Here is a 13,009-nt window from a genome sequence, read left to right as displayed (position 1 = left end):
AATATATAAAGGGGGTAGAGATAAATATGTCATTTTTGAGTTAATTAAAGAGCGAGGGAGAAGGTGGGAATATGGGAGGGGGTGAAAAAAGCACCTTCGAATAAATAAATATAATAATAAAACGGATTTTAAATTGTTAATTGATTATTTTGATATTTTCTTCTTGAAATCTAATTTCGAAAACCAAACGGGCCGTTATTGAATTAGGTCGGCGATGAACTGAACGAACAGGGGTTTCATTTCTTACTTGAAGAAAGAGGAGTTAGAGAAATCGCCGATCATCTCCGTTGCTGCTGATCGTGAATCAATCGCCGGAGATCTGAATTTTCAAGGCCGGAGACCGTAGAGAGTCAACATTCCAGGTTCTACTCACAGAGCTTAGGTTTCGCAAATCTCTTTGTAATTCTGATTTTAAGCAGAAAATGTTAGAAATACCTGTTAATGATCTTATGTGATAGAATTTACAGTAAATGGAATTGAATCTTCAGTGATTTGATGTTTTTATAGCCGGTTGATGATAAATGTTTTAGATTATTACTGTCTTGTACTTTGATTTTGATCAGAATAGAGTCGTAGACGATATGCTGCTTCGGTTTGATGTATAGTCGCTGCTCATTCTATGAAAGGTTCTAGAATTCGACTTTGTTTAACGAATTACTGATCTCGTTTGAGGCCTAGAACCTTGAGATGAATAAATGGTAGAAATCTCAATTAGGTCGGTTATACTTTGAATAATGTTTCAGTGAAGCTAGCTTTGCTAATCAGAAAGGAGTGCAGGAGTGGAATAATTAGAAATGATGTTGGCTTAGACATTGGTGACTAGTTTGGTTTCAAATTGATTATGATTTGAGTTCAGAAAATTAGTGATGGATTTAGGATTTGAATGTTTTAAGATAAATTTAGAATAGAAATTGAAAGGAGATGAATTAGGTTGATTTAAAATGCATTTGATCAAATCCTAACTTGGTGGTTTGATGATTCAGATGAATGGTGTGAGTGTTATGAATTTGGTTGTAAGGGTATGATAAATATGCTTTGAATGCTTCTTTGACTAGATCGGTGACATTAATATAGATGTGTTCAAATGATGAAGACGAGTGAATGAAATCATGGTGGTGTGATCGAATTGTGTGCTTATGCGATTTCGAATAAAAAAATTTGGTTAAATGATTATGACAAATGTGATTACGTGCTTAAATACAAATGAGAGTTGATGAATTGAATTTGTTGAACCTTTTGATACAACTGGTTGTTTGATGGTTGTCTCACATGTTATATCCATTGAATCTTCTTGGTTAATGTTTTATGATTGTCAATTACTCTTCAATAGCTATTCCCTTATGATGGTCATTGCTTCTAACTTTGTTCAAAAGATAAGGCTTAGGATTGAGATGATTCTAATAATGTGTTTAGCACTTTAAGCATATATAACATAGGATAGACCCTTAAGTCATGCCCGTTTCTCAAGCTTGGATAACCTCGATAATGAACAAAGATTGGAGATCTACGCTAAGAGTTCATCACGAGAAGATCAATCATCAAAGAGGCTTGAAGGGGAACGATTCATTCGAATAGGAGTTTAATGATTGAAACTCGTTCTTGAGGCTTAATTCATAATCATGAGCCAACTAGGCCTAATTCCAATTCTTAGGCCAACTCTATTTTCAATCCACATCTCGGGCCAACATGACTCAATTCTATTCTCCATTCTTGGGTCCACTCAAGCCCAATTCAAATCCAGTCATGTCTCAGTCTTCAGGCTATCTGAGTCCAATTCAAATCCATTCTTCTTATCATATTAAAAGATCCGAAATTATGTTTTTCATAGATCAAGTCTTCAATGAATGAAGTTTAGGTTAGGTAGCAACACCAAATTGTGTCCAGATGACTACATTCTTCCTCCTACACTTCTTAGGAGGGGTGATTCAATTGTTACATTAATTATATTCTATTAAACTCACACTCAGCTACACAGGGAAATGGGGGAAATGGAGTACGAAGTGAACGAAGCAGAAATTGTGCTGCCTTCTCACCTCAGCTTCAAGAAGATTCAGATGAGTGAGAAGTATCCGAAAGGTCAAGCGAGGAACAGACACTGGAAAAATCTCAAGCAGATCATCAGAGATGATAGTGTCCGAAATCAGCATCCCGATGAACCTAATTGTGAGTACATGTGCTCTTTTAATCCTTCCGCTTGTCTGATTCTAGGGTTTCCCTCTTTTATTTTTGGGCAGATGTGAATATAGCGACACCACCATCTATGCACCCGGCCAAGAGAATCTGTGATATCACTGGTTACGAGGTATGATGACATTATATCGTTTGATACACGTGATTTTAGTTTTACATTTATTCCATACTATATAAAATGCAGGCTCCTTATTATGATCCGAGAACAAACCTTAGATATGCGAACACAGAGGTGTTCAAGCAGATAAGATCGCTTCCTAATGAGTATGTTCAGCGTTATCTAGCTCTCAGAAACGCTGCAGTGGTTCTCAAGTAAACCTTTTCTAACCGAGCTTTATGAACTATGCTTACGATGAAAATGATCTTTTATGATTATGGTAAATCATCTTTTAGAAACATTAATGCCAATATTGAAGGAAGCTATGTGTTTTATTGAAAACAAATTAATTTTACATTTAAGTATCATATGTTAAGTCTTATATTTAATTGCTAATTTATGTTTTAACATTTCCCTCATGTATAGTAATAAAATAAATAGTCCGTAAAAAAAATAAGTCTAAGGCCTTGTTCGTTTATGGGTTTTTTTAAAAACTAAGAGAGAGAAAAATTGAATGATGAGTGATGATTTTGAAGAGGTAATGATTATTTTTTTTAATAAAAAGACTTAAAGGGTATTAATATATATAAATAAAATATAAAATAATAATTTAAAATAAAGAGTATTTTAATATTTTAGTTAATCAAATGAGTAATGTGATTGGTGAGAAGTGTTTGATTTAAAAATTGATTTTGGAAAAATTAAAATAAAAACCTATAACGAACTAGGTCTAATAAAAAATACTTAATAACTTTGACCGAAGACAAAAAGGTAAAATAGCAACTTCCATTGCAAATTTTTGCTCTTACCAAACACAATTGGTAGACCTAGCTACTTCCCAACATTTGTTCCCTTTTCCTAGGCTCATAAATGTACAAGACCTATGTTTTCTTCCATCTTGATTTATATCAATAACTAACATGTTGAAATTTATTATTTTTAATAAAAATACATTAAAACTAACCAAACCTCAATGATATTTGAAAAAATATTATGCTAAAGGTCTAATTCTAAATGGTCAAACATTACAAATTATGTTTTTTTTTCAATTTTACGTAATCATAATCTCTACATCCTTGGTTTTTGCTTCAAATTCAGGTGTTTTAAGTGAGAATTTAAGTAGGAACTATTTTGGTTAGTTATTTTAGTGGGTTAATTTATATAAAATTATTAATATTTTTAAAATATATAAATGTTTGATAAATAATAATAATAAAAAATATTTAATTGAATTAATTAAGTCTATTACATCTAATTTTGTATGGTTGATAAACTAGAGTGTATTGTTACTATTATTGTCAATTAAAAAAAAAGTTTTGGTCAAAGAGGCATAAGTATATATATAAAACGAGGCAAAAGTTTTAACCACATATTTTGGAGCTATATATTATTTGAAAATTATAAGTTATTCTACACATGCTAAAAAGAACTAAATTTACAAGTTTTGTTTGAATCTACAATATTCCTTGACATTGATGTCTTATTTCTTATTCAATGTGTCAACTATCATGTCTTGTGTTTGATTTCTTTAGGATCTGTCATGAAATTAGAAATATGTATACAAAAATAATTAAGCCTAGAAAATTAAAACTACTAATTATAAATTATATTGTATCATAAATAAAAATAAAACTTTGAAATGTTGTATTGAATAGTTTAAAATTTTTAACCTACCAATAATATTTTAATGCATCTATATTTCTTTGCACTTTTTTTACAAGTAATTAATTTATATTGTTGAAACTTTAGTCCATATTTATCATTTCTATTATTTTTCGTAATTTAAATATAAAATTATATCATAATCTATGAAGTTATATAATTAAATTTAAGATATTAAGATTTAAGGTATTAGACATTTTCTATAATTCTATTCATAAATAAAATTTTAAATTCTAAATAAAGTGAAACAAATTAAAATATTAAATAAAATTATTTAATTAGATTCTAGAATTAAGGGAAAAAATACATAAGAGTGAATTATTTTTATTTTAACAGGTAATTAGCAAGTTAAAAAAACTAAAATAATATAACGGCATGGTTTAGACATGTATAGAAAATTAAGGGTTATAAAGAAGTGATGATAATTAAGGAAAGGATAAGATGTGGGGTGAGAACTATAAATAAATAAAGAAAATAAATTATTACAATTAAAAAATATCTAATATTATAATATAGTTTTATATTAATATTATAATACAATTTGGGGATAAGGAGAATGGCAGTTATATGAACCAATTATCAAATTAATCTTCTTTTTTTTACAATAAACTAAGTTAAGAAACTAATCTTCTTTTTCGTATAATTTGCCAACTAACTTATATTCATTCCAGACTAACTTATTTTAAACCTCAAAATTCAGTTTTTCTAATTTTTTTATTTTATTTTATTTATTTATATTTAAATTTATTAATATATATATATATATATATATATATATATATTTAAATTATTATTTTTATAAATTTGATTATTTATATTTTGATATATATATTTAAATAATTATTTTATATAAGTTTGATTATTTATATTTTTGATATATATTTTAAATTATTATTTTTATAAATTTGATTATTTATATTTTAATATATATATATATATATATTTTAATTATTATTTTATATAATTTTTTAATTTTAAAAAAAATATATTTGATCTAATATTATATAAATGAGCTATTATATAAAGTAATTATAAAATAAATAAAAATAAAACATAAATAAAAAATAAATTTTATAAAATTATCTGAATCATAAATATTTATAAAAAAATGAAACAAGTAAAAATATATAAGAATATTTTACGTACCTTCAAATTTATCATTTTCATTTTTTTTTAATTTAGAATATTAACAAAATCTTTATATAATTATAATATACTTCAATTTAGAACATTTCTAATAAAATTCAGTAATTTTTTGTTTAATTAGACTCTTAAGATTTGAACTATTATAATTAATTTGGTTAAGTATTTTATTGTAAGAATAAAATAACATATTTTTATATATAAAAGTATCATTATTTTTAACATAATACAAGACATGGTAAGACAATAAAAATTAATTTTAAAATCTCAAAATGATAAATTTTAGTTGGTATGTCACATGATACTACAAGGCCAAGAAATTTAGAAAGGGATGCCATCAATATCAGAGAGTTAAACAATTAAAAAAACCTTAGTATATAAAACTTAATCTAAATTCATAAAAACTGAATAAAAAAATATCAAATATGCTGACCTGAAATAGAGATTCACCCATAACCAAACAATATCAAGTTAATTGTATTCTCTCTTAATATACACAATAAAGTTAGAGATTCAATAACATAAATGAATGTCAGCTTTAAGAAAATTCAGATGAGTGAGAAATATTCGAAAGGTCAAGCGAGGAATAGACACTGGAAAAATCTCAAGCAGATCATCCGAGATGACAGTATCCGAAATCAGCATCCCGATGAACCTAATTGTGAGTACATATGCTCTTTTAATCCTTCCTCTTGCCTGATTCTAGGGTTTCCCTTTTTTATTCTTAGGCAGATGTGAATATAGCGACACCATCTATGCACTCGGCCAAGAGAATCTGTGATATCACTGGTTACAAGGTATGATGACATGTATATCGTTTGATTCACGTGATTTTAGTGCTACATTTATTCCATGTTATATAAAATGCAGGCTTCGTATTATGGTCCGAGGACAAACCTTAGATATGCGAACACAGAGGTGTTCAAGCAGATAAGATCGCTTCCTAATGAGTATGTTCAGCGTTATCTGGCTCTCAGAAACGCTGCAGTGGTTCTCAAGTAAACCTTTTATAACCGAGTTTATGAACTATGCTTTCGATGAAAATGATCTTATATGTTTATGGTAAATCATCTGTTAGAAACATTAATGCCAATATTGAAGGAAGCTATGTGTTTTATTGAAAACAAATTAATTTTACATTTGAGTATCATATGTTAAGTCTTATATTTAATTGGTAATTTATGTTATAACATTTCCCTAATGTATAGTAATAAAATAAATAGTCATCATAAAATAAGTCTAATAGAAAATACTTAATAACATTGACTGAAGACAAAAAGGAAAAATGGCAACTTCCATTGCAAATTTTTGCTCTTACCAAACACAATTGGTAGATCTAGCTACTTCCCAACATTTGTGGAGCAATTCTTTCTCTCCTCGTTCTCAAACAAATGTTCTGTACCACAATATTCTACGCCATTCACTTTCTCTCTCTAAATCGTTCATTAATTATATTTTTAATTTTCTAAACTCATTAATTATTTAATTTTATAAATATTAAATATATTATATAAATATTAAAATAAATATATTACATAAATATTAAATAATACATATATTTTATTTTTACCTAATTTTATAAATATAATTAAGTTAAACATACTAAATTAAATAATTTAAATAAATATTATATATTTAAATAAAATAGTATACACTAAAATAAAATACATTATATAAATATTATAATAAAATATATTATATAAAGTAATTTAACTATATAATTTCTTATTTAAAAAATTTGAATTTATTATTATTTTAAAAATAAGGTATAATGAACCATAATTATTTATTTTCTGTTATTTTCAGATTATTTTTATTGTTATATATTTTTAATATTAAAAATTATTTGAATTTATTATAATTTTTATAAATTAAAGTATCTCCATTCCATCTCTAATTTAAAATTATGATGTAACCACATTCTTAAAATCAGATCTTACACTATAATTGATTAAATAAATTAGGTTACTGATGAAAAATATTATTTTATTTTCACACATCTAGTTTAATGTATAATAAATTAATTTGATTACTCAATTTTATAAATATTAATTAATATTAGTAATAATATTAATTATAATGAGTAATAATTAATATTTATTTAATTTAATCATATAATATATTTTATTGTAATGTATTTTATTTTAATATATAATATTTATTTTAGTTTATAATATTTATTTAAATTATTTAATTTAGTATGATTGATTATATATATTATATTTATAAATTTAAATTAAAAATAGAATATATGTGATATTTTAATATTTATGTAATATATTTTATTTTAATATTCATATAATATATTTTATTTATTATATAATATTTAAATTATTAATTTAAATTATATATTTTATATTTATAAAATAAAATAAAATAATTAATTAAATTAGAGGGGGAGATGTATAATTAATGAATTAATTAATGATTTATATACTTAATGTAAATATTTTGAGAAAGGGAATGAAAGGTAGCCCAAGGCCTAGGTGGATATAATGGAAAATTTTGTTTGAAACATGGGGGTAGACAAGGAATTGTCCCAACATTTGTTGCCTTTTTCTAGGCTCATAATTGTACAAAGACTTATGCTTTCTTCAATCTCGATTTATATGGATAACTAACATGTTGAAATTTATTATTTCTAATAAAAATACTTTAAAACTAACCAAATTTCAACATTAAAATCTACTTAGAAAATGTTTAACTTTTCAAAATAATATTTGAAAAAATATTATGCAAAAGGGCTATTCTACATGCTCATACATTACAAATTATGTTTTTTTCTTTCAAGAGTTAGTTTCACCTCTACATTCATGATTTTCACGAAAGAGTTTTAAGTGAAAATTGAACTCATAACATTAAGTTTTTTAGGAACCACTCTTGTCACTTAAATTATCTTAGCTGGTTAATTAATACAAAATTATTAATATTTTTATAAAATTAAAATATATAAATCTTTGATAAATAATAAAAAAAAATATTTATTATAATTAATTAAGTCTATTATATCTAACCTAATTTTGTATGGTTGATAAAATAGAGTGTATTGCTACTAATATTGTCAAGGTAATTGATTCTTTGAAGAAAAAAAAGGTTTCGGTCAAAGAGGTAGAACCATATATTTATTATGAAACGAGGCAAAAGTTTAATCACATATTTTGGAGCTATATATTATTTGAAAATTATAAGTGTTATTCTATACACATGCTAACAAGAACTCAATTTACAAGTTTTGTTTGAATCTACAATATTCCTTGACAATGATGTCTTAATTTTTTATCATCCCAATTTGTGTCAAATATAAGGATGTGAATTGAGCATTTCGGGGTGAGGAATGCATTTATCATCCCTTCGGTTTAAGGAATCTCCGAGGGACACCGTTTATAAAATATTTTTTATTTAAAAATTATACAATAAAATTATATAAACGAATTTTTTAATATAATATATATTGTAATATATTAATAATTTATATTATTATAAATAAATAAATTACAACTCTTATAAAATATAATAAATAAATATATTGGTTATTTTATATATTTAATTGTGTTTAAAATGTTCGGGGTGAGATCGGGGCAGGGGACACAAATATCATCCATGCCCCATCCTCGTTCGGTTTTGGAAGAAAACTGTCTCAAACGGGAAAATTCGGTTCAATTACCACGGGGCGGTTTCAAATCATCATCCTTGTCAAATATATATTTTGTGTTCAATCCCACTAAAACGTTATAACTAAGAGAATGTTATGACTTCGGTAAGTCATTAGATTAGAAATATCTATACAAAAAATTAATCCTAAAAAATTAAAATAATTATACTAAATATAAATTTAAAAAATATATATATATATAATATATATATTTATAATTTATATAAAAATATCAATATAATAAATTATAAACTACATCGTATATTTTCCAATACATTTATACATCTACATCATATAAATAAAAATAAAACTTTGAAATGTTGTATTGAATAGTTTAAAATTTAAACCTACCAATTATTTTCCAATACATCTATACTTCTTTGCATTTTTTTTAAAAGTATCTGATTTATATTTTTTAAAATATACTCGATCCTAAACTCTTAGGAATCGCTCCCTCTGTAACTTAGCACGTGTTGTGGACATGTTGCAATATAGGAAATATCACGGGGTGCCTCGAGATTCGATGTATTTCAACCTTAGTTTGCGTGTCAGGCTTCTTTTTTAAATCATTATTTTAAAAGATTTTTAAAATAATACTTAGGAACTTTAAAATTAATTATGTAAAAATAATTATTTTTTCAAATTTTAATAATATGGGGGTTAAATAAAAATTTAGCCAAAACCCGGTTTAAATTAATCAAATATAACTAATTTAAAAGATTATTTATTTGAAATTAGAGTCGCCAACTGATTTTAGGAAAATTAATAAAATGATACGTGTATAAACGTATTTATATCAGAATTTCTGTAAGGGTTTGTATTTTTTGTTACGCTCGGGAAATGATTTCGCGCTATGTCCTTCGCGCCCGTAAAGTGACGGTTTTAAAATTTTAAAATAAACAAAGTCTGACTATTTAAGATTTATTTATAACATTTATTTTCTTTAATTAGTAGTCCGGGTCCTAAACAATGATAAATTTAGATTGCGTAAATAATTATACAAAATTATTTAGGATGGCGTACATGTGATTGCGTTGATATAATATTGAGTAAAATTCTAAAAAATATTAGAAAAGTGTTAAAATTTAAAAATAAATTTCAAACAGGACCTTAACCAAAATATTGGTTTAGGAAATATCCCGAAAATATTTAAATATCGTTTCTGACCTTTTGAGATTATTTAAAAATTGATTCAGATTCTAAAATTACAAAAATAATTTTGGATTTTGAAAAGTGGAACCAAACATGCCTTAGGACCGGAGTCCTAGGGTATAGGTTCAGTTTAGGTGATCTGGGCTCTAACGGGCTCGGTCAAGACCGGAGTGGTCTGGACTAGGGCTCGGGAGTATGGGTCAAGGGACCAGAATGCTCGGTCTTGGGTTCGGGAGGCTCGGTCGAGGGACTAGAGGGCTCAGTCCTAGGGTTTAGGAGGCTCGGTCCTAAACTCAGGATGCTCGATCCTCGGTCTGGGAGGCTCGGTCCTAGACTTGGGAGGCTCGACCCCAGGTCAGACCTCTTGGTCTGAGGTTAGAAACTTTGGTCAGATTCCTCGATCATTGCTCAAGAACACCGGTTTTGAGTCTCGGTCCTAACTCAAGAACATCGGTCATCGGTCTCGGTCTTGACTCAAAAACACCAGTCCTTGCTCTCAATCTGAATCGGAGATTCTCGGTCCTGTTTCTTGGTCCCGGTACTACAAGACTCGGTCCTATGACCGATTGTTCTTCTTTTGGTATGAAGAAATTGAATGTCTAGTAACTTTTGATACAGATCATGAAATCATGATCTATAAGTTGCATATGATTCATATGATTATGGAGAACAAAAGCCTTAACCTAAATCACGATCATTAAATCTTACAAAGATCAATTTCTAAAAAAACAAATTTAGGTCAAATTTTTGGATCTTTTAAATTAAGCCATTTCAAGGCCTGATTTTTGTTTCATTAAGTTTAAAATGATGAATATAGTTGAACACAACCAAAACAAGAACATCATTACATAATTACAACAATTTTTTAAGCTGAAATTCAAACTCAAAATTTCAAAAACACGGTTTCATCAAACATGATCAAAATAATGTTATAGTGATCGATAAATCATCCCAACATGTTTACAAACATGTTTAGCAGTTATTTGAATAAAAAAAATCAAAATTAAACTTAACAAAAATGAATTTTCAAAAATCCAGATTTTCAATTCAAAATTTCGAAAATTTTCATTTAGATTGATTTGATCAAATATCTTTCAATAGAAAGTTCATACATGATATAGGGAATGATTCTAAACAAATAAATTACATAATTAAGCCCTAGAATAGAACAAACCGATCAAATTTGAAAATTTTAAAAAAATTCAAATCTTCAATCACCAATTGAATGAAGAGGTTCTGGATTCATACCAACATTTGGAGAACATTCCTAGGAGCTATTGGAAGCTTTCCAGAAGCCTGGATCAAAGTTGGGATCACCGAAGATAGTTTTCACAAAAGCAATTTTTGGCCGGAATTTAAAACATTGATTTCTATTATAATATGAGTGAATTGTTTGATGGTCTGATTAAGAAACCCTTAGAGACTATTTATACTAGTCTTAGGTCAGTCGAGGAAGCTCAATTCAAGTCCAATTTGGCCATCTCCGTTCTTATCCTTAATCTTATCTCAATCTGTGGCAGCCTAGCTAGGGAATAGGATAAGATTTCTAGGTTTAGGGGTATTGCTGGCGGGGATAAGGTGAGCACGTGGAACAAAAATGGAGGGATAAGGATGGATGTAGGCGAAGATAAGCCTTCTAGAAAAATCGTCGCAATTCCGGTGGGCGTCTTACATCGGCGAAGAAGACAAGTTGAAACAACGTCGTTTTGTGGCGCCGTTAGGTGTTTCGTCCCTGTCCGTCAGCGTTTGGGCGATCTGGGCTAACGGGGTTAGTCCATCCCGTTAGGTTATCCAATGGAGCGGACACGTGTTGGCTTTGTTACAGTGGGCTGTGTGGCGCGTTCCTGAGCGTTGCATGAAAATCCAACGTTGATCCGATGGATGAGAATCTGGCTGCATCAATTAAAAATAATTTCGGTTGCACCCGATTATCAGTTTTATTTATAATAAAAATGGTTATTTGAAACCGAATTTTAACCCCTTTCTTCCGTTTTTCTTCACCAAAAATTGTTCATTATTTTTATTTTTAGGTATTTTAAAGTATTTATTTAATTATTTTAAGTAATAAATTATACCTAATTCATATTTAAAATTTTAATTAAATAATTTCAATTCTTTCTTTAAATAAATAAATAAATACAATATTTTAAACTCAAATTATTTTTTGATATCTAATATTATAATATATTTTATGTATTAATATTATAATATAATTTTTGGAGCAGAAAAAATAGATCCTGGAATAGACAAATTAGTCATATTTAAAATAAAATATATATTTTATTGTTTTGCTCTTCGATCCTGTTACAGGCAACCCAACTGCAAGGAGAATGGGTGGTTCTATGGCCTGGATAAAAACCGTCCGGTTTAGTTTTAGTACTAGACACCACCAAATTAAATAAATACGGATCACAAATATAAATTATGTTCCTATTAATTTAGGGTTTAATGTTTAAGGTTAGAAATTAATTTAGCTTAAGTGAAAACACAATTTAATTTGCTTTGTTAATGAATCTTTTGAATGAAATATTATGCAACAATTACATCATAAACATTCTCACACTCCGGGAGAAAAGAATATTAAACTCATTTTTGGAACTAATTCGGTTTAGATTATTTAAATAATTCAATAATTTATAAAACATTATATCATTTATCTTTCATTTATCCATCCAATCACTTAATTTATTAATTAAAATATTTAAATTGTTTATATTTTAAATTATTGTATATTAATACAATTTAAGTTATTTTTATAAAAAAAAATCATCTCCAAAATCATTATCGATCATTAATTTTTAAACAACGTGCATGATTTTTTTAAAAGTTTAAATCCGACAAAAACCTTGTTTGTCATTAGTAATTAAGCTATTTAGTTCTCTATGAGAAGTTTTTGAAGCACAATGAACTCAATTTGAACAAGTTCTTAATTTGATGGATATTGGAGTTATAAATTTGGCAATGGTTGTTTTCATCTTTTCAAAATTTGACCAAGAATGGTTGTTGGAAAAATATAGAATTTTTAAGGGTTTTATAGATTATCGGTGTAAATAAATTTTGATGTTTTCAAAAATAACAATAGAATATACTTTTTTTAAATTTTTTTTTTTTGT

The 13,009-nt window shown here is 26.9% G+C and overlaps 1 protein-coding gene across 2 annotated transcripts; it reads left to right on the top strand.

The window, feature by feature from the left end:
• Positions 1–217: 217 nt before the first annotated feature.
• Positions 218–2,655, top strand: LOC124910513 (chromatin-remodeling complex subunit ies6-like). 2 transcript variants are annotated; one of them, XM_047451159.1, is made up of 4 exons: positions 218–362; positions 1,976–2,163; positions 2,235–2,302; positions 2,375–2,655. In XM_047451159.1, exons 2-4 carry the CDS (start codon positions 1,980–1,982, stop codon positions 2,504–2,506), a joined length of 384 nt encoding a protein of 127 aa, XP_047307115.1. In that variant the 5' UTR covers positions 218–362; positions 1,976–1,979; the 3' UTR covers positions 2,507–2,655. The 2 variants fall into 2 exon arrangements, with proteins under 2 accessions (XP_047307115.1, XP_047307116.1); XM_047451160.1 differs by having other exon boundaries at positions 218–382.
• The last annotated feature ends 10,354 nt before the right edge of the window (positions 2,656–13,009 follow it).

Source organism: Impatiens glandulifera, chromosome 7 (assembly GCF_907164915.1).
Source record: "Impatiens glandulifera chromosome 7, dImpGla2.1, whole genome shotgun sequence".
NCBI classification, from domain to species: domain Eukaryota; kingdom Viridiplantae; phylum Streptophyta; class Magnoliopsida; order Ericales; family Balsaminaceae; genus Impatiens; species Impatiens glandulifera.
Note: the sequence above shows the minus strand (reverse complement) of the source record. Positions and strands in the feature narration are given on the sequence as shown.